General features: G+C 56.7%; 1 protein-coding gene across 1 annotated transcript in view; it reads left to right on the forward strand.

Annotated features, from left to right (window-relative positions):
* Positions 1-21,494, forward strand: part of DAP3 (death associated protein 3) — a 30,744-nt gene extending 9,250 nt beyond the window's left edge. The window contains exons 3-13 of the mRNA XM_078618856.1: positions 3,912-4,067; positions 12,246-12,347; positions 13,436-13,544; positions 14,138-14,230; positions 14,556-14,686; positions 15,581-15,661; positions 16,343-16,501; positions 18,217-18,276; positions 20,082-20,171; positions 20,618-20,735; positions 21,297-21,494. Of these exons, the coding sequence (XP_078474982.1) occupies positions 3,912-4,067; positions 12,246-12,347; positions 13,436-13,544; positions 14,138-14,230; positions 14,556-14,686; positions 15,581-15,661; positions 16,343-16,501; positions 18,217-18,276; positions 20,082-20,171; positions 20,618-20,735; positions 21,297-21,382 (1,185 nt within the window). The 3' untranslated portion in view covers positions 21,383-21,494. The remainder of the gene's footprint in view (positions 1-3,911; positions 4,068-12,245; positions 12,348-13,435; positions 13,545-14,137; positions 14,231-14,555; positions 14,687-15,580; positions 15,662-16,342; positions 16,502-18,216; positions 18,277-20,081; positions 20,172-20,617; positions 20,736-21,296) is intronic.
* Positions 21,495-22,629: the final 1,135 nt, after the last annotated feature.

The following is a 22,629-nucleotide window of genomic DNA, read 5'->3' on the forward strand; positions in this document are numbered from 1 at the left end:
ATCCAGCAGTGGATCGACAAGGGGTTCTTTCCGCACGCACCGCACGCGATCCCCGCCACGATCCCTCCCCTCTCACCGACGACGCCCACGGCGCCGCTGATTAAATCTCGCCGGTCCCCCGAGCCGGCCCGTGCCACGCGACTCTAAAGGTCGTCGGGTCACGGGAGGTGGGGAGCGACCTCGGTGGTGCTGGCGTTGCGGAGGGTGGGGGCGGGCGGCAGCGGCGTTAAGCGGTCATTGATGACGCCCGTCCGAGAGAGAGAGCGGCACCGGGAGACACGGATGCAATCGCGCAAGCTCGTGTCTCCGAAGGGCAAACGGTGAAGATGGTGTCAGCAGCAGCAGCATCGTCGTCGTCATCATCAGCAATCGGCAGCAGCAACAAGATCAGCATCATAGCGTTGGCATCATCAGTGCCGACTGTGTCTTCATCATCACAGCCCCTTTTCGGTGTCCTACCTTATTGTAGTGTCTTGAAAAATCACTCAGACTGACACGTTGTAACAGTTCACTTGCTTACACTTTATTAGCCTATTCTTGCACCAGTTGTAGGCTGTTTATACGGTCCCATCACAAAGGAGAAACACAAACAAATAGACAATTATTTTTGTTGGCCTGTATTGAAACCACCGTGTGGACCTGAAAACGCAGTTTCCCTGTACAAGAATACGGGTAAAACGTATGGGTTGACAGGCATGTCATCAGTACAAGCAGCAGCATCCGCATCATCATTGGTGTCAACAGTTCCATCATTTTCTATGTCAACAGTTTCATCATCATCATCTTAATGATTAAAATCAACCGCATCATTGTCCGTAGCAGCAGTTTCATCGTCATCAACAGCAAAAGTAGCAGCAGGTTATCATCAATGTCAGCATCGTCCTTGTCAACAACATCCTCAGTAGCAGCAGCAGCAGCATCTTCATCAACAATAGCAACAGCAGTAGCATCTTTAAAGTCGTCGGCATCGTCGTCATGATCGTTGTCGGTGGTAATATTGTGTCTCTGGAAAACTGATGAACCTGTATGAGGGTGAAACACTTCCTGTCCAGCTGAGCAACCCACAGTCTCGCCAGGCCTTGCCGAGGCTTCATTAACACCAATCACATTGAATGCGCGAACCCATGAGGTGCCGTCCTGGTGGATTGTGGGCGATCGTGCAATTTATCCACAGTGCACCGGCAAGCTACTTTTGCACGGCGGCTGTACTGCGATGCGATTGGGGCCCGCTGAGTTTGTGAAACGCGGCATCAGACTACCCAGTTGCGTGTGTTGAGGTCTGCCGGCCACGACGAGAGGGCTTCAGGAGAGAGAGAGAGGAGAGAGAGTTCGCGTCGTTTTGCGATTTCTCCTCCGTTGAAGCAGCGGTGGGGATGCGGCGACGTGGAAACGCGAGGGCAGCGTTATGCGTACAGTGCATGCGTACAGTGCATGCGTACAGTGCATGCGTACAGTGCATGCGTACAGTGAGACACGGCGGGGGGGGGGGGGACACGACCTTCGTGTCGTGGCCGCGCGACGGATGCCGGCGTCCAGCGGCCTCGAGCGGACTCGCTTGCTCGTTCACGGCGCGACCTCCACGCGACCTCCACGCGACCTCCACGCGACCTCCACGCGACCTCCACGCGACCCTCCCCTCTCGAAAACAACGCGAGGGAACAGGCGTGCAAGCGAGTGAGCGGCCAGTGGGCTCGCTGGTGACCTGTGGGGGATAGTTAGCGAGTGGGTGGGAGAGCAGGGGACCTGGTGAGCTGGGGGGCTAGCGAACTCGCGGGATGCTGGGCTAGTTCATGGTCTATTAAGCTAAAGGACTAGCTCGCAGGCTAGCAGGCAGGTGAGCAGGCCAAAGGCTCGTGGGCTAGCAGGTGGGACGGTTGGTGGGAGGCCTTAGTGACGGGCGGTGGGGAGGTGAGGGAGACCACGTGGGCAATTAACCTCCTCACCCTCGTGACAGATACCGCCTCCACCTCGACATTCACCGATGACGAGGAGGAGGTGTCTCTCGTCGTCGGCGGCTGATACGTGCCGATGCACGTCGGGGGTGCTCTCGTCGCGTTCCGTTTGGGGAGAAGGGGAGCGGAAAAAAATTGTTAAGCGAGAGGGGGAAAAAAAGGAATTCAATTTTATTTTCTGTCGCGCGAAATGAAAGGATCGCCGCTTCAGCCTAAAGGTCACCCTTAATGTTTCTGTAAAAGGCCCTGCAAGCCAGAACCGCAATTTGTTGTATATAAAAAAAAAATCCTACCCCTTTCAATTTCCTCCGTTATTAATATGAGCTGTGCCGCCAGAGCGATGGCAAATTTAATTCACGGTTCGATTCGTTATCGTTGGAGGATTTTTCGGACGTATTTAAGTGCGCTATTCGTAATGTTTCATGACATGCTCTGAGCAGACGCGAGGGCACGCATGGAGGGCGTGGAGACACGCGGACAAACGTGAGGACACAAGGGAGGGACACGCACAGGGACACACACGGGAACAAAGACGGACACATACGTGGACGCACATGGGGAGATACGGGAACGGAACACGCGTGGACACGCACACACACGGGGACACGCGCAGGGACACACGTGGTGACACACGTGGGGATGCACCAGAGCTCGCAAAGGGGTTTTGATTCCTTACCCGTACCCGGCCGCACCAGGGTCGCAATCGGGTACCCGTACCCTACCCGATACCCGGCTACCCGTACCCGGCTGGGTAATGGGTAGGGTACGGGTACGGGTACCTGATTGCGACCACGGAGAGCTCGCGACCGTTAAAGATGTTGAATGCTCCTTAAGATATTCTTGGTTCTTTCGGTAAAGTCACGTAGAAGGGAGAATTTTATTGTTTTATTTTTATTATTTTATAATTTTCCTTCTACGTGACTTTACCGAAAGAAGCAAGAATATGAATCCCTGCAGTCACGAAAGGTTTTAAATCGAAATTTGCTCCTTAAGAGTCTCGCGGTGTTTCTCAACGTAACGAAGGATCGCCTGACACGCTTGCGGATACCTAGAAACATCGCCATACACGCAGAACACGCAGCCAGGTGCATCCGGTTGCCTTCACTAAAGTCCAATCCAAGTAGAGGTGGCCACTGACTCAGCTCAAGAGATGCTGAGCCCGCACCGCTGAGATCCTGGGTTCGAATCCGGGTTACGGTCGCAGCGATTTAAACCGGGGTCTCAACAAGTCACACGGCGATGGTCTCAGCCATGGTCACCAACGACTGCACAGAACAGGAAAAATTAACCCATCGCGCTAAATTAGTTTAGTTTTTTTATTCCATCACTCCTCCTCCTTCTTATGGCTGGTGCTGATGTTCTAACAAATTCATTCCAAATGAATCTGAACGACGTGCAGCAATCCCTGCACAGCCGATACAAGGAGTATCTGTCTCCAAGGTGGATCGAGAGGACGACCGTGACCACTTGTATTAAACGCCCGCACCATTAAAATAACAAACAAATAAACAAAGCAGAAAATAGACCTCCTTCCCAATACCCCTTGTCCCTCGTAACGAGCGAACGGGGCTGACCGACTGGTGGGTTGCGGGGGGTGTGGACTGTGATGTGAAGCCGCGATGCGTTCTCAGTCCCGTCCAGACGACACAGCTGTGGGTCGGGATGGCAACAACTGGCGGGGGTTATGGGAGGGCAATAACTAGCAGAGGTCACGGGACAGAAACAACTAGCAGAGGTCACGGGATGGAAACAACTTCTGGTGGCCACGGGAGAGAAACAACTAGCGGTGGTCACGGGATGACCACAACTGTTATTTCGAAATGGCCCCTCCCCCCTCCAGGGAGCGTTCGTGGATCTACAGTCGTGAGCAGAGGGCATCACGTCTTGCCCACAAGACACCACACACTGCGCTCAGTCCCCACCCCTCTTCCCCCCCCGTATTCCGTGCCCCCATTGTAGAGTCCGTTGAGCCGGTTGCTGCACGCCGGAGCGCGGGCGTGCTGTGCGTCGGCCGCCCCGGAGGCCGAGTTCACCGCCGCCGTCACCCCCCAGGATCCGCGTGACATCACCGCCAATGAGCCGCGCGCCATCTTCCGGACCGCGCAGGCCGATCCGGTGAGTCGTGGCGCCATTGGGGAAGCGGCTTTTTCACTTGCCGCCGTGAGGGAGAGCCGGGCAACGGGTCCGGGTCGCGGACGCACGGATCGCGCGACAGCGATGGCTCGGTGCAGTTGAGTCAACCCCCGGCGCAGGGTCCCCTCTCGCTCGACGCGGGGTTGGTGATGCGTGGCGCTGTCCGTGCGGCCAAGCTGTTTCTACCCAAAAACTTCGCTTTATCGCGCGGTTGGAATTCACTCGACGTGCGGATGGATATGCGGTCGGACGTGGTGCTACGTTGTGTGCTTACTGTGTGTAGTGTGTGTGTATACTGTGTGTGTACTGTGTGTGTACTGTCTTTACTGCATGTGTACTTTGTGTGTGTGTACTGTATGTACTGTATATACTCTGTGTGTACTGTATGTGCTGTTTGTGTGTGCTGTGTGTGTGTGTGTACACTGTGTACTTTGTGTGTGTGTACTGTGTGTGTGTACTCTGCGTGTACTGTGTGTGTGTACACTGTGTACTGTGTGTGTGTACTGTATGTGTGTAGTATTCTTGAATGAGGCAGAGACTTCGTAGAGGCCACACGCTTTTATTCCAATAACACTAGTCCTCCGGACTCACTGGGGGAACAGCCCAACCACACAACCTAGGGAGGTACAGCCTCCGGCTCTCTTCTCCTTACTCCCCTTCCCTAGCCTACAGCTACCCAGTTACTCTCCTTCCCTAGCCTATCTCTACTCAGCCCACTCAGTCCCAGCGGGGCGGCATCCTCGAGGCTTGGGGGTCCAGGATCTCCGGCCGCACCTCCTTCAGCTTCTCCTGAGATTGACCCCCTCCGCTCTCCGGGAGCCGTCTTATATCTCCTCCCTCTGAGGGGCGGGGGTGTCTCGGGGCCCTGGCTCTCGCCAGCCCCCTCCCCTCAGAGCGGTTCCAACCACCTCTCGTCCCTGCCGGTCCGGACCGGTCCAGACCAGTACGTACCTCTCCCCTAGCTTGTGTGACCTGTGTGACCTGTGTCAACCTTGGTGTCAACCTTGACCACGACATCACCCCCCCCTACACAGCACGCAGCCGTCCCGGCTGCATCACTATCCACATCCCAACCCTAACTCGCGAACCAGGAATTCTGAACACGACAAGAACAATGCGTGAGCCTCAACACAACAGTAACAACAACAGAACAGCAACCACAACCGTCCCCAATAATTTACCCCAACCCCCCTGTACACAAGAACACCGCGGACACACCACACCAACGAACAAGGTGACTCGAACACCCAGGCTCCGCGAGGAGGCAGTGTGTCTGCGACAGGTCTCAGGAGAACCTGAGACCCTTCGAACGAGTCCGTGTGGCGGGTCCATCGCCAGAGGCCAGCGTTCCTTGCGGAGGGTCAGGAGGGCCCAAATGACGGGCGTCCGGCACGTCCCGAGGCCCCGGGGACAAAGCCCGCGAGCCGTCTTCCTGCTGGACAGGCGGCCGGCTCGCTTCCCGCTCCTCCGGTGAGGCCACCCTAGGTGGACTCACACCTGCAGCATCCGAAAGAGTGGCAGGGGGTGTCGGAACAACAAGGGGGTCGCGAGGCCCTTCCCCCAACCTGCCGGACACGTCACGCGGCCGGCCCCTGCGAGATGAAGATGTGTGAGTGCGTGGTGTGACATAGGGCTTCAGGCGCGAGGGGTGCACGTACCAAGAACGCCGTCCGCACGCGACCCTAACACACTGGTCCCGAACGACCCGAATAATGTCGACCGGCCCCCGCCAGGGCCGCAGCAATTTCGATGACGTTGACAGCGGCACCTGCGGGCAGTGCAGCCACGCCTTATCCCCTACCGCCCATTTATACCCCGTAACCCGGCGATCATACAGACGCTCATTGGCCCGTTGCCTTGCCCTGGAATTTTCCTGCGCGGCCACCCTCGCCTCGACCAACTTCCGAATATTGAACTGAGCGTGTTCGGACAGTTTCGAGCGAGACGCCGCCGACTGGACCCGCAATTGCACCTCCATGGGGGGGTCGACATCCCTGCCGTACATTAAGTAGAAGGGCGAATAGCCCGTGGCCGCGTGAGGCGCCAACCTATATGCGGCCAGAACTCCGGGAATCCTCAGGTCCCAATCCAACTGTGTGTCGTCTACCTGATGACACAACATAGAGGTAATGGTCCGGTGTAGACGTTCGACCATACCATCGGTCTGCGGGTGGTAGGGGGAAGTCCGGACCTTCTGCGTGCACAAAAGGTCACAAACCTCCCGCAGAAGATTGGACGAAAAGTTCTTTCCCTGGTCGGTTAGCAGCCGTTCCGGGGCGCCCTTATCCAGGACGTAGCCCTGGAGAAACGCCTCCGCAATGGCTGCCGCCGACTGGTTGGGGAGGGGCCAGGCCATAGGCCAACGGGTGAAATATTCAACCCCAACCAGCAGGTACTTATTACCCCGAGCGGTGACAGGGAAGGGACCCAGAATGTCAAGGGCCACCAGCTCGTTAACCCGGGACACCTGAATGGACTGAAGGGGTGGGCAAGCCGCCCTAGCCGGGTGTTTCCGCCGCGCACACTGCGTGCAACTATTCAAAAGGTCGGCGACATCGCGCGCCATTCCCGGCCAAAAAAAATCCAATTGCAGTGTAGCGAGCGTTTTGTGAATACCCAAATGCAGGATGCGTTCGTGCGCCGCCCACACGGCCCTGCCCCGCAGAGCGGTGGGGACGACGATTTTGTAACGCCCCGAGCTGGCGTCCCATGACATGAGGAGACCCTCCCGCAAGCTGACAGTACCTACCTTTCCCTGACAATCTCCCCCTCTCTCCGCACGACGGCGTAACCTGAGGAGGGAATTGTCTTCCATCTGGAACCGTCCCCATTCGTCCAGAGGCAGATCGAGGAGCGAGTCGCGAGCGACCAACACCTGTGAGTCCCCCTCGGTGACAGGTTCCCCATCGACCACCCCTGCTGCCGCCGCCAAGGGGGAAGCCGGAGCGGTACTCGTGGCCGATTTGCATCTCCCCGAACCCATAAAACACGCGCACCCATCACCCGGAGGGAGGCGTGACAAGCCATCCGCGTTTGAATGTTGTGTCCCCTTCCGGTACACCACCGTGAACGTGTAGTCCTGTAGGACCTCAAGCCAACGTGACAGCTGGCCGGACGGCTGGTCTATTTTCAACGCATACTGTAGCGCGGCGTGATCTGAACGAACCGTAAAATGCCTACCGTATAGGTACGGTCGATATTGTTGAACAAACACGACAATCGCGAGCAGTTCACGGCGGGTGACGCAATAACGTTGTTCTGCCGGAGACAGGACTCTACTGCCGTAGGCAACGACCCGTTCGACCCCGTTGACCACCTGCGAAAGCACCGCGCCGATGCCGGTATTGCTGGCATCGGTGTCCAGGATGAAGGGCAATGTGAAATCGGGATAGCATAAGGGAGGAGCTCGGACAAGGGCATCGCGAAGCGCCCTGAACGCCCTGTCTTCCTCTTCCCCCCAATGGAATTTAGCCCCCTTAGCCGTCAGAGCATGAAGGGGTTTGGCGATCGTCGCAAACCCCTCAACAAACCGGCGGTAATAGGACGCAAAGCCTATAAAGCTGCGGACTTCCCCCACAGACGTGGGCGTGGGCCACGTTCTTACACAGTCAGTTTTAGCAGGATCGGTGGCTATACCCGTAGAACTGACAACGTGGCCGAGGTACCGCACCGATTCACGCAACAGAAAACATTTCTGAGGCTTAAATTTAAGGTTAGCCGATCGCACTCTGAGAAATACAGCCCGCAGTCTGTCCAGATGTTCCTCAAACGTACGGCTGAAAATAATCACGTCGTCCAGATATATAAGACAAGAGTCCCACTGCAGGCCAGCGAGGACCAGTTCCATCAATCTCTGGAACGTCGCTGGAGCTGAGTGCAATCCCATGGGCAACCGATTGAACTGATAAAGGCCCTGTGGCGTACGAAACGCGGTCTTAGGTTTGGAAGCGTCATCCAAGGGCAGTTGCCAAAACCCCGACAAAAGGTCCAAGGTTGAAAAATACCGTGCCCCCGCCAAGGCATCGAGCGACTCGTCCATGCGAGGGAGCGGATACGCGTCCGCCAGCGAAACCTTGTTAAGCTTCCGAAAATCCACACAAAACCTCAAACTGCCATCATGTTTTTTAACAAGCACAATCGGCGCACCCCATGGGCTGTTGGAGGGAGCCACAATGTCAGCGGCAAGCATGTCATTCACTGCCAACCGGACATGTTCCTTCTCTGCCGGACTCAATCGGAACGGATTTTGCCGAATGGGAGCGGAATCTCCCGTATCAATGTGGTGTTTCAATAGATTAGTGCACCCAACATCGAATTTGTGTTTGCTAAAAACATCGGGAAATTCACGAAGCAACATGCGCAGCTTTAATCTTTGTGACTCTGAAAGATTTTCAGCCCCTGAACAGAGAGAATCCATCCATGCCTCATCGACACCCACCTGCGTCCCGAACGCCGGTGCCTCACCGACATGAGCCGCGACGGAGTCAGTGTGCAGCGGCAGCGACGCATGTGCAATGACAGCCCCTCGGTGCACGACCTTCGTCCGCAACCCCGCATTCAGCACCTGAATGAAGGGCTGTCCATCTCTAGGCACAAGCGTTTGTGCACCCACCAGGTCCAACCCTCGCTCGGTCGTATTGGAAGGAGACAACAAAACCCCCGACGTAGCGTCTGCCTCCAGTGGTTTGCGTAACTGAAGCGGTATTAGCATCTGCGCACCCGGCGGAATCCGCACGGTTTCAGACGCCATAGCCGGAACAGTCGTGCAAGCTGTGCGCAGCCGGTTTGGTGAGGGCAGAAACGCCATCCGGCGGCCCGAAGGAAGCTCGATGCAGCCTTTGTCAATTAAAATTTTGATGGGCATCCTCCCCAAGAAGTCCGTACCCAACAAACAGGGAACGGCCAAGGCATCGGAAACCAAAACGGGACCAGATAATTTAATGTCGCCAATACAAATTTGTGCAGTTATTTGGCCAATAATCCCCAGGGAACCCCCATTCGCCGCAAAGCAAGGGACGGAGAACGGGGTGAGTGCCTGACATCTCTTTGGTAACACGTTGTATATGAGGTCTGAAATTATAGTAGCCGAAGCTCCCGTATCGACCAGCAATCGAAATTGAATTCCCTCAATATCCCCGAGAATAACCGACGAGCCCGTCGCCGCGGCCACGACCCTGTGGGCCAACTCGGACCACTGAACAGCGCGAAGTGGCCCCCGAACATCAGCCGCGTTCCGCTCCCCCCCCCTCAACGCAACGCGATTTAGTGGCGCGCCGATTGGCGGTGTATGCGGTGTATGAGATGCGGGCAGGGACCGTGTGCGTGAGGTGTCGCGACATGCCTGGGGTTCTTGTGGAGCGGCCGGTGGACGGGCGGACGATGGTGGACGACCCGGAGCTCGGCGCCGGGGTGCTGGGCAACCCGATGCCAGGTGACCCAGCTGGCCACAGTTGTAGCACGTGACGCGAGCCCACGCCCGCGGGGATCCGTGTCTCCTCCGGGTTTCCCCTTGGCGAGGCCGGTCGGCCCCCCTCCAACTGGCGGCCCGCTGCGACGCGAAGGCCTGGGTATCCGGGACCTCGTCAACTCTTGCAGCGGCGCACGCCGCCACCTGCCCATCCCGCTGGAGGAGCAACTCTGTGTGTAAGTAATGTGCCGCCCCCAGCGAGGAAAGGTTAGCTTCATCTTTGACGTGGACGGCAATCCTCAGTTCCCGAGCCAGCAGCAGCAACTTCTCAAGCACTATGGAGTCCAGGCCCACATCGTCCATTCGAGGATAGGCCGCTTGAGCCAACGCCATCAGTGCACTCTGATAGGCGAGGGGTGTCTCGTCCGCCTCCCTCCTCCGACTGGCGAAACGATGTCTTGTTTCGGATGGAGGTCCATACACTAAGGCCATCCGATTGAGGGCCTCCTGCAAGGTGGAGCGCTCCCTCCGTGGAATAAGGAGGAACGTGGCCAAGGCCACGTCGTCCAAGGCGGAAGGCAGGGCTCGGAGAGCGATGTCGGCAGACCACCCAGCCGTCTCGGCATTTGCCACGAAACGGCGTGAAAAAGCAGCCCAGTCCCCCCCCTTTGCCGCGAAAACCTGCAGCGAAGGCAAGCGCTGTTGCAGCGCCGGGATGTAGTCCCCCCTTGAAGACAGCAGCGTCCCAAGTGCAGTATTTGAAGCATCTTCCGGCGGCAAAATATCCGACCAAATCGGCGGGCACCTACCCGAAAACTCTGCTTCTCCCGATGTAAGGCCGCCGATGCCGGATGTGACGCGAGTCACCTGTGCCCCATGACCTGGGCGGGTGACGTCATTTCCCCCGGAAGCGGTGACCCCCCCGGCGGAAGTGACGTCATCTCCGGCGGCCGCATTCCCAGCGGAAGTGACGTTTCCCCCTCCGGAGGCGATGTCAAAATTTTGCGCGGGAATGGCGCGTTTCTCGGCGGGAACCCGTCCCATCCTCCGGCCTGGTTCTCCACCCGGTGCTCCCGCTCCCCCCAGCGTGAGCTCGTCGAGGATGGAGGCAGCGGCATGGAGGAGATCGGCCAGCCGGGCATGGGCCGACTGGATCGCCCATCCCGACGTCGGCGGACTCCTGGAGGGCCCCGGAGAACCCGAGCCTGCCCCTGCAGACCCGTCCCCCGGAAATGGCGCTCCCGACTCCGGCTCAGCGTCGCCCTCGACGTCCTTCTCCTGGCCCCTGGTGAGCGCTTTCTGTCTTGTTTCCATGTTGGCGAGGTTCGTTGGCCGCTTCTAACACCAGTTGTAGTATTCTTGAATGAGGCAGAGACTTCGTAGAGGCCACACGCTTTTATTCCAATAACACTAGTCCTCCGGACTCACTGGGGGAACAGCCCAACCACACAACCTAGGGAGGTACAGCCTCCGGCTCTCTTCTCCTTACTCCCCTTCCCTAGCCTACAGCTACCCAGTTACTCTCCTTCCCTAGCCTATCTCTACTCAGCCCACTCAGTCCCAGCGGGGCGGCATCCTCGAGGCTTGGGGGTCCAGGATCTCCGGCCGCACCTCCTTCAGCTTCTCCTGAGATTGACCCCCTCCGCTCTCCGGGAGCCGTCTTATATCTCCTCCCTCTGAGGGGCGGGGGTGTCTCGGGGCCCTGGCTCTCGCCAGCCCCCTCCCCTCAGAGCGGTTCCAACCACCTCTCGTCCCTGCCGGTCCGGACCGGTCCAGACCAGTACGTACCTCTCCCCTAGCTTGTGTGACCTGTGTGACCTGTGTCAACCTTGGTGTCAACCTTGACCACGACATGTGCACTGTGTACTGTGTGTGTACTGTATGTGCTGTGTGTGTGTACACGGTGTACTGTGTGTGTTCTGTGTGTGTGTGTACTGTGTGTGTACTGTGTGTGTGTGTACTGTGTGTGTACTGTGTACTGTGTGTGTGTGTACTGTGTGTGTACTGTGTCTGTGTGTGTGTACACGGTGTACTGTGTGTGTGTACTGTGTGTGTGTATTGTGTGTGTGTGTGTACTCTGGTGCTACTCTGTGTGCTACTCTGCAGGCAGCTGTCTCCTCGTGCGGTGCTTTGTGCGTTGGGTGACCATGTGGGTCCATGCTACACAATTTCACTTTGTGCGCCCCTTTTTTTGGAAAGCATCTACTACTACTCCTACTACCGCGTAGAGCGAGGGAGGCCTGCACTCGCGGCGTTTGCGACTCCGCCGAGCGTGACGCGATCGCGAGTGAGAATGGCCGCGTGACGTTACGCACAAAATCATGACGGTGAGAGTGATGATGACGACGTTGACGACAAGGTTGCGGCAACGACGGTGATGGTGATCACGTGAAGGATGTATGTGTGTTGAACTTCTTTCGCACCGTACTTAGCCAACCATGCTCATCGGAGGTGCGGGGGAAGGACAACAAACTAGACACAAAAAGCAGTTCTAAAACATGTACTTTTCAATCTAGATTTAAAAGTTCACAGCTCAAGTCGCGTCCTAATATCGTAAGGAAGAGCATTCCAGACGGCTGCAGAAGCGCGTCTGAAAGCGTGCGATGCGGTGACCGTCTTTGTTCGATGGCTATCCAAAATCTGCTGCTGCTGCTGCTGCTGCTGGGAGGATTAAAAGGATGCTGGTGGTGGTGGTGGTTGATGATGATGATGACGGAGGGTTGACGATGAACGGGGCCTGCGTTTGGTTGCAGGCGCTGCACTCGGAGAGCCACGCGGGGCGGTTCTACACCATCTCCCCGTCCGACCTCGCCACCGTCTTCCCGCACGGCCTGCCCCGCAGGTTCTACCAGCAGGTGGGGGTCACCGCGTCAGAGGTCGCGGGTCAACCGGGCCCGGGAGGACACTCAAGCCTGGCGCTGGGTCTGTGGTCCCGCGTGCCCGTGTGCTGCTACTTGACCCCGTGTGTGTCTCCACGTCCTTGTGTGTCTCCGTGTGTGTCTCCGTGTGTGTCTCTGTGTGTGTCTCCGTGTGTGTCTCCGTGTCCCCGTGTGTTTCTGTGTGTCTCCGTGTGCCCGTGTGTAGCCATGTGCTGCTGTTTCACCCCATGTGCCTCTGTGTGTGTCTCCGTGTATCCGTGTGTGTCCGTGTCTTCACATGTGTCTCCGAGTCCCCGTGTCTGTCTCCATGTCCCCGTGAGTGTCTGTGTGTCTCCGTGTACCCATGTGCTGCTGTGTGACCCCATGTGTCTCCGCGTCCTCCTATGTCTCCGTGTATCCGTATGTGTCTGTGTCCCCACATGTGTCTCCGAGTCCCCGTGCATCCCCATGTGTCTCCGTGACCCCGTGCGTGTCTCCGTGTCCCCGTGTGTCTCTGTGTCTCCGTGTGTGTCTCCGTGTATCCGTGTGTGTCCTTGTCCCCACATGTGTCTCCGAGTCCCCCTGCATCCCCATGTGTCTCCGTGACCCTGTGTGTGTGTGTGTCTCCGTGTCCCCGTGTGTCTCTGTGTCTCCATGTCCCAGTGTGTCTCCGTGTCACCGTGTGTACCCATGTGCTGCTGTGTGACCCCATGTGTCTCCGCGTCCTCGTGTGTTTCTGTGCCTCCGTGTGTGTCTCCACGTGTCCCCATGTCCCCGTGTGTTTCTGTGTGTCTCCGTGTGCCCATGTGTACCCATGTGCTGCTGTGTGACCCCACGTGTCCCCGTGCCACGGTGCAGGCGCGCACATTTAACGAGGCGTGTCTCCCTGTGCGGCGAGCGGCAGCGCTCCGACCGCTGCCCTACGAACCCCGCAACCCGGGTTCGATTCCTGCTCGTGGCCAACACCAGTGACGATTAACCGAACCGGTCCTGGGCCTTCCTTAGGTCGACTCGGCCTCGAACGAGCACATGGTGCGCGGTGTGTCTCCACGTGTGTCCCCCCGTGCGCGTGTGTCCCCGTGTAGATGCGCACGTTTCAAGAGGCGTCCTTGATGGTGCGGCCTCCAGCGCTGGAACTCATCGCGCTCCTCAAGGGCAGCGACCTCTCCCTGCCGGTGGTGCGCTACGTCATCTGTATCCTGCACGCAGATAACGCGAATCGGCCATCGTCGGCATCGTCGTTATCTTAACTTGAGACGTAAAACAATTTTTATTTGAGCAGGTGGGGGTCACCGCCGAGCTGTGTAGCTCTTGTTTGTCAGAAGCGACCTGGTCATCACAAATGATAGCTCACAACGAAGCGGCTCATCATCATCGCGTGGACATTTATGGCAGCCAGATACTCTAAAACGCGCGACGTTGATTCTCAATGTGGAGGGAAAAAACGTAGGACCCGGAGAAAAATCCACGCGTTCCTCCTCCCGTGTCTCGGTGCAATTCCGTCCGTGCGTCTCTCTGTGCAAATTTCCAAATTCAGTTCCGCTCCTCGTCGTCGTCGTTGCTCGCGTCTCTCGTCAGAGCAGCGGCCGTCGCACCTCCCGTCAACAACTTTACGCTCCCGGGGCAACCTCGGCGGTACACCCGAGGCACGCGCGTGGTCCGTTCCCGTCCGCCGTCCCTAAGGAGGCCGCTTTGCGCTCCGGCCCCTGGTCCGCGGTAAATGGAGTCGTGAAGTTCCGTCGGTTTTCCCTGAGCTCTGCACGACCGTCGCCGCCGCCGCCGCTCAGACGGGAAGAAGGGGACGGGCAAGTCGATGACTCTGTGCCACGCCGTGCACTACTGCGCCTCCCAGGGGTGGATGGTGCTGCACGTCCCCGACGGTACGGTCGCCGCCGACGCTGCGCGGCGAGGTCTGAGGCACGGCCCTCGCCCCCCAGTTGCGTTGCTCACGCCGCCTCGCGGCTCGAATGGCTTTGTCGTGCGTGTGTGTGTGTGCGTGTGTGCGTGCGTGTGTGTGCATGTGTGTGTGTGCGTACGTGTGCGTGCGTGCGTGTGTGTGTGCGTGCGTGTGTGTGCGTGCGTCCGCGAGCCTCGTGTGTGCTCACGCGAGTGCGTTACCGCAGCGCGCCCCGGTTGCTCTGTGCCCGTCTTGATGGGCTGCTCGCTCCGTGGGGGTGGACCCCTTTGTCTCTCGTCTCGCTGCAGCTCACCAGTGGCTGAAGGACGTGCGGCAGCTGATGCCGTCGGCGTTCCGGCCGGGCCGGGTGGACACGCCGATGCAGGCCGTGTCGTGGCTCGGCCACTTCCGCACCACCAACGAGCGGCTCCTCAAGCAGGTGGGGGCGGGGCGGTGGGGTCCCGCCCACGGGGTCACTCAAGTAGGGGGTCGTGGGGTCATGGGGTCATGGGGTCGTGGGGTCATGGGGTCATGGGAGAAGTCACGAGCAGAAGGGCTTCCCCAGTGCGTGGCTGGTCTGTGTCACCACTTTGTGGTCCATCGTTTGAGATATAGATGCACACAGAGACCCATAGACTTACAGTGACCCATAGATGCACACAGAGACCCATAGACTCACACAGAGACCCATAGACTCACACAGAGACCCATAGACGCACACAGAGACCCATAGACGCACACAGAGACCCATAGACGCACACAGAGACCCATAGATGCACACAGAGACCCATAGACTCACACAGAGACCCATAGACGCACACAGAGACCCATAGACGCACACAGAGACCCGCAGACTCGCATATCAGAATGTTTATCGATACTGGAAGAATCCGATGAGCTATATAGAAACCCATATTCACATTAGAAATGCACACACTCGCTTAGAGACCCATAGACGCACACATAGACCCATAGACTCACACAGAGACCCATAGATGCACACCGAGACCCATAGACTCACACAGAGACCCATAGACTCACAGTGACCCATAGACTCACACAAAGACCCATAGACTCACAGCGAGACCCATAGACTCACAGCGAGACCCGTAGACTCACACAAAGACCCATAGACTCACACAGAGACCCATAGATGCACACACAGACCCATAGACTCACACAAAGACCCATAGACTCACACAGAGACCCATAGACTCACACAAAGACCCATAGACTCACACACAGACCCATAGACTCACACAGAGACCCGTAGACTCACAGCGAGACCCGTCCACACTGACACGGAGGAGGTGGTGGGCGACGGCGTGTGCAGATGACGACGCGGAGCAGCTACTCGTGGAGCAAGCGGGAGAGCACAGAGCAGGGGAGGCCGCTGCTGGAGATGATCGAGCTGGTAACGGCGGCACCGTCACACTCTGCTCGCCGGCGGCAAGGGGGGGGGGGGGTGTGGCGGTCGTGGGGGGAGCGGGGCGAGGGGCAGGAGGAGCCAAGGGGCTCGTGAATAGAATCCCACGATGCTAATGGTGACTGGGTGATGGTAACGATGGCGATGATGATGATGATGCTGCCAGTGATTGGATGATTTAACCACGTGGGCTTTGGCGACCGATATTATGATTTAGAGTTGAATTTTGGGTCAGATTGCGCAAGTAAAAATGTGTGTTGTAAAACCTCCCTCCGTCCGACGCAGCCAATGTATAAAGCTGTCACGTGATGACGAGACGTGGCCAGTGCATCGCCGCTTCAGCACCACTGCTAATGTTTCAGAGCGGCCCACGATCCGACCCAAAAATCAACTGCGCGATGGGATGTTCATTGTGCCGATTGGACGACCACGATGATGATGATGATTATGTGATGACGATGTTGGTGGTGGTGATTGGATGATGCCGACGATGACAATGATCGGAAGACTGACAAAAAAACGATGATGACGCTTGGATGTTGGTGGCGATGGTGGCGGTGATCGGATGACATTGACGGCAAAGCTGATGCCGACGATCGAATGACGACGACGGCTTGAACGACGACGACATCACCGACGGTCGCCCGCGGTCGCGGTCCGTGCGCTCAGGGCCTGCTGCGGCCCAAGGTGGCGAGCGACGTGGTGGGCGCCCTCTTCAAGGAGCTCAAGCAGCAGAGCGCCGCCATGGCGCAGCCGCTGCTGGTGGCCGTGGACAGCGTCAACGCGCTCTGGGGACGCACGTCGCTGCGCAACGAGGACCGCAGCATCGTGAGCCCCACGCACGCCCCACGCACGCCCCACGCACGCACAGAGAGAGAGAGAGAGGCCTCACCCTGACACCCAGTCACGCATCCCTTCCTTTTCAGCATCGTGAGCCCCACGCGCGCACAGAGAGAGAGAGACCTCACCCTGACACCCAGTCACGCATTTCTCCCTTTTCAGCATCGTGAGCCCCACGCGCGCACAGAGAGAGAGAGGCCTCATCCTGCCACCCAGTCACGCATCCCTCCCTTTTCAGCATCGTGAGCCCCACGCGCGCACAGAGAGAGAGAGAGAGACCTCACCCTGACACCTAGCAGAGGTCGCAACCGGGTACCCGATACCCGTACCCTACCTGATACCCGGCTACCCATACCCAGCCGGGTACGGGTAGCCGTTTGCGACTCTGGTGCGGCCGGGTACGGGTAAGGAATCAAAACGCGTTTGCGACCTCTGCCACCCAGTCTCTGCTCACCTCCCCTTCACTCGAACCAACTCCGACTGCAGCGCACAGAGCGATCGTCTTCACTAAGAACCCGCTTCTGTTCCTCCCTTGAAACAATCGCCATCTCTTTGGTTGTTTCGGTAAAGTCACGTAGGTAGACAAATTAAAATAAAACTAAAAATTAATATATCACGACGTTTCGATCGCAACACAATCCGGCGGTGAAACTGCTGAACCGGTTCAGCAGTTCCACTGCTGGATGATTTTTTCCGCCTGAGGACGACCGCTTGTGTTGCGATCGAAACGTCGTGATTTATTGTTATTTTTTTTTATTTTTCTACCCACGTGACTTTACCGAAAGAACCAAAGAGTATGGATTCCTGCAGTCACGAAAGCTTCTAATCGAGATTAATCGCCATCTCCTCTCCCCCGAGCCCAACATAATCGTCCTGCTGCTCCTATGCACTGCCCCCACTCCTCGGCTACTACCATGCCTACCTCCCCAACACTATCACCATCACCCCCACCACTACCCCACACCCCACTACTACTACTACCACCCCATCATCACTACCCCTGTCGCTGCCCCCATCACCACCTCTACCTCTATCACCACCACGATCACCACCCTTACTGCTGCTGCCTGCCCGCCCCCCCCAGCTATGACCAGGCTTACCCCATCCCCTCCTTATCAACTCCCGCCTGTTCTCCCGTCACACCAGAACTACACCAGCGCAGTGGACTAACCGCTCCGCCAATGCTCCACCGTGGTGCAGACAAACAAAGACAAAGATCCCCCGTGTAGCCTGAACAGACTGTTGGGGCAAGTGCTGTTAGCGAGCACCTATGAAGGCCGGCACGGCACACGAGGGGGTGGGTGGGCAGCACCACGCCCGGCCGCCTTTGTCTCCCCAGTGGCGATGTTTACTACACACCGCACCAGGTACTCATTTGAGGCTGAGCCGACCTAGGGGAGGCCCACGACCGATTCAGATAATCGTCGCTGGTGTTTGCCGTGAGCGGGAATCGAACTCGGGTCTCCGGGTTCGTAGCGCGGACAGACAGACAGAAACACACCAACAAGGAGAGCTCCGGGCATGCGGCGCGGCTGGAGCCAGTGGCTTGTGGAGATCCATGGGTTGTGGTCCCTGCTGCGGTCACACTCTCCCTTCCAATCCCCATCCTCCTGCCCCCCGTGTCTCCCTCCTGATCCTCTTCCTCCCCCCCCCCGCCCCCCACACCATATTCCCCTCCCCCCCCCGCCCGCCCCCCACACCAGGTGAATGTTGAAGACGTCACGCTGCTGCGCAACCTGAAGAAGTTCGTCCTCAACGACTGGGTGAGCCCCTCCTCCCCCCCCCCCATCCAGCAGCGGATCGATAACGCTGGACAATGCAGCAGTTGTTACGACGTCTGTGTGTGTGTGCGTGCGCAATGAAACTCCCTCGCTGTGAAATTGGAATCTGGGATCATCCAGCGATTCCGGTAAAGGCGCAGCCCCCGCAATTGTGGGCTCACGCCGCTGCCGGCAGAAGGGACCTTCCACTAGAGGGAGCCCTTGGAGCCCCCTCGGAAAGGGGCGGGGGGGGGGGGGGAGATTTACAAAAACTCAATCCCCCATAAAATTTTGATTTAAAGCTTTCGTGACTGCAGGGATTCATATTCTTGGTTCTTTCGGTAAAGTCACGTAGAAGGGAAATAAAAAAAATGATATGAATATAAAACAATATTTTCTTGCTGTGGATTTCACACCTGATGATGATTGCTTGTGTTGCAGTCGAAACGTCGTGAGAATTTGTATTGTTTAATATTTATATTGTTTTATTATTTCCCTTCTACGTGACTTTACCGAAAGAACCAAGAATATCACCCCCCATTGTTTGAACCGCCACTCAGGGAACCCTTGAGCTCTCGATTACAAGTCCAGTGCACTGCGGACCACGATACCAAATGTGGCAACGTCTTCTGCTCTTACTATTGTTGCTACATTTGTTTACCCCAGGACAGCCTCGCAGAGCCGCAAGACTCGTTTTAAGGGGGGGGGGCGGGGGGGGCCATCAGTATCCCTCTATGTAATCCCTGCTCGAGTAATTTGCGGCTAACTCTTCGCACGTTTTCGGTGTGGCCTCATTTTTTTCGTAAGAACGTCTTGGGGAGGTGCGCCGTTGCAATCGATCTTACCGTGCGACGAGACCTCCCGATCAGTGCGGTTGGCTACGTACCGTGCACATGAAGTGCAGCATACGTGGGTGGTGCTGTTATGCGTAGGTTGACCTTCTTTCGCGGCCGTACGTAGCCAAGCATGCTCCACCGGAGTTAGCCAGGCGGCGGTGGCGGCGGCGGCGACGCGCGTAGCCTCTGGTCCAGCGCCGTGGAGATGGCGACGGTTGGTGGATCCACCGCTCGGATGTTGTGCAACCTCCCTTCCTGTGGGCGTTCAGGAAGTGCCCACGCCTTGCCAGAGATGGCGGTGCAGCACAGTGCGGACTAATCTCCATCTGTTCCTTTTGTACGGGGGATAGAGCATCGCCCGCCCGCCCGCTCGCTCGCACGCGTGCGTTTCCTCCCAAAACTTACAAGCGCCGATTAATTGGCTGAAAGCATCGTGATGTATAGAGGACTGCAGAGCTTGGATGACGTCACCCTGCTGCTGCTCTATATAAGAACGGGAGACAGAGGAGAGCCTCACCATTCTGGCGAATTGCCCGATGATGCTGGATGCAATTACCAGCGAAACGTCGCAGTACTCAAATTGTAAATGTTGTGGTTTCACGCTTCAACACACCGGTGGGCTAAAGCAGTGAACTGTTTGTCAACGTGACACTTTTTTACTGATTGGCCGTGTCGGGTGGTGGAGGGTTACGACACATTTATAAATAACGCGATCTAAACCCAAAAACGTTGATTATGAATAATATTGGTCGCGAAAGCCGACGTGTTAAACAGAGCTTGGACGGTTGTGAGTAGCGCCCGCTCACCGCCTGTTTGCCACTGCCGTCCAGCTTGTGGGGGTGGTTCCTTTCCAACGATTGCGAGAACGACGGCGCTGTCCGTAAATCCAAACACGCCGTCACTGCGGCCGTGCCGTTGTGGTTGTTGTGTAACGGGGGCGGTGCGGTGACCGCATGTGGCGCCTGCGTGCAGAGCAACGGCGCGATGGTGTCCACCGTGACGCAGACCGGCTCCCTCTACACCAACCGCCTCTCGTACTTCCCGCAGGAGCTGCTCGGCAAGGTACGGGCCACGACCCCCGACCCCTGACCTCGCCGTCAACAAAATTGTGATGACTTGAGGCGACCGTTTCAGGGGGTTCATTGTTGAAACTGGGTTGTCACATGTCATAGGCGAAAAATTGCGATTTAAAAAAAATTGTCAAAAATTTCAAAACAATATTTCGGTTTGTCTGGCAATGCCCACTCGTCATCGTCGCTAAAGCAGAGCACAAGGGAAAGTGCTGCTCTCTGGTACAGATGTGGGGGTAAAAATAAAGTATCAATAACGCTGTGCCCCTGAGAATAACCGGTACGTCATAATAACAATAAGCGACTTTTAGGCTAAAGGTCCTTCGGAGAAAACATAGCGCGGCCATATAGACCAAGTGGTCCCTCGGTGCTACGGTCGACGTCGGAGCTGACCTCTGTTGCTACGTGTCACTGCGTACGTCACGGTCTCCCCACCAGGACGGCTTCGACCTCCTGGACCCCTTCGTGCCGGTGCAGGTGAACGACTACAGCGAGCTGGAGTTCGAGAGCTGCTACCAGTACTACCTGGAGAGGAAGTGGCTGCAGCATGAGAAGAGTGAGTGCGGGCGGGCGGGCGGCAGAGGTCGCAACCGGGTACCCGATACCCGTACCCTACCCGATACCCGGCTACCCGTACCCAGCCGGGTACGGGTAGCCGTTTGCGACCCTGGTGCAGCCGGGTACGGGTAGTCCGTGAGTCACTGGTGAGTAACCGTTTGTCACTCATTTCGGGTAGGGTACGGGTAGGGAACGGGTACCCGGCCGGGTACGGGTACCCGTTTGCGACCCTGGTGCGGCCGGGTACGGGTTCGGGTAGTCCGTGAGTCACTGGTGAGTAACCGTTTGTCACTCATTTCGGGTAGGGTACAGGTAGGGAACGGGTACCCGTTTGCGACCGTGGTGCGGCCGGGTACGGGTACGGGTACGGAATCAAAACCCGTTTGCGACCTCTGGCGGGCGGGCGACGCGCGGAGACACAGCGACACATGGGACCCACCGTCACACGCACGGTGACACAAACCGACACGCGGGGAAAACACGGCAGCGTATGGCGATGGGCATCGATGGTTTTGACGACGGTTTCGGTGAAGATGATGCGTTTATCTTTTGCGCCCAGGTCGGACAGAAGAAGGCAGACAGGAGCTCATCTTCCTCAGCAACAGAAACCCGAGCCTCTTCGAGAGAATCAGCACCTTCCTGTAGCCACACACACACACACGAGTACTCACCCATACTTAGCACAACATGCTCAGTCATTTCGATTTAAAGCTTTCGGATTCATCTTCTTGGTTTCATTGGTAAAGTCACGTAGAAGGGAAGTAATAAAATAATACAAATAAAACATAATAATTATTATATTATTATATTATTTTATTATGTTTTATTTTTATTATTGTATTACTTCCCTTCTACGTGACTTTACCGAAAGAACCAAGAAGATGCTCAGTCATGTTCACACGCACGTACAGGCAGGCACAGTCGCATAAGTCAGATGATCCCCTGTATAGCCTCAACGTTGCTGGGGCATGTGCTGTTGGCGAGTAGCACCTCCGCAAGGCCGGTATGGCACGTGGGTGGTATGAACAGCAACACGTCCCAGCCGCCTTTGTCTCCCCGAGTGTCGATGTTTACGCATCGCACCAGGTACTCCATTGAAGGTTGGACTGACCTAGGGGATCCCCAGGAAGAGGGGGCCACGGTGGCGAGATGTTAACTACCTTGCCTGGGATGCAGGAGGTCGTGGGTTCGATCGACCCTTGACGCCTGCTGTATATTTGGAGTTTGCGTCTTTCTCTCCCCGTGACCGCGTGGATTTTTCTCCGGGTCCTCCGGTTTTTCCCTCCACATTTAGAATCGGCATCGCGCGCTTAGAGTATTTGGCTGCTATAAATTTCCACGCGATAAGCCACTTCGTTGAGCTGTCATTTGTGAAGCCAAGCCGCTTCTGAAAAAGGGCTACATAGCTGAGTGGGCCTCACCTGGTAAAATAAAAATAAATCTTGGTTCTTTTGGTAAAGTCACGTAGAATGGAAATAATAAAATAATAAAAATAAAACATAATAAAATAATTCTCACGACGTTTCGACCTGTTCTACACCTGAGGACGGCTGCTTGCGTTGTGGCCGAAACGTCTTGAGAATTATTTTATGTTTTATTTTTATTATTTCCATTCTACGTAACTTTACCGAAAGAACCAAGAAGATGAATCCCTGCAGTCACGAAAGCTTTAAATCGAAATAAAAAAAAATGTTTACTATTTTTTATTTTACCAGCTAAATTGGCGCTGGCCGAGTGAGAATCCATTACGAGTTGCTGGGTTCGTAGCACAGCGTGTTAACCGCAGCACCACCACGCCCCAGTGTCACACACACACACAGATAGTGTTGTCGCCGTCTAAGAAGGAAGGCGCATATCCCCGGTAGCCCATGTGGTTCCGCGTCCCGCACAGT

This window comes from Lampetra planeri, chromosome 59 (assembly GCF_965212315.1).
Source record: "Lampetra planeri chromosome 59, kcLamPlan1.2.h2, whole genome shotgun sequence".
NCBI lineage: Eukaryota > Metazoa > Chordata > Hyperoartia > Petromyzontiformes > Petromyzontidae > Lampetra > Lampetra planeri.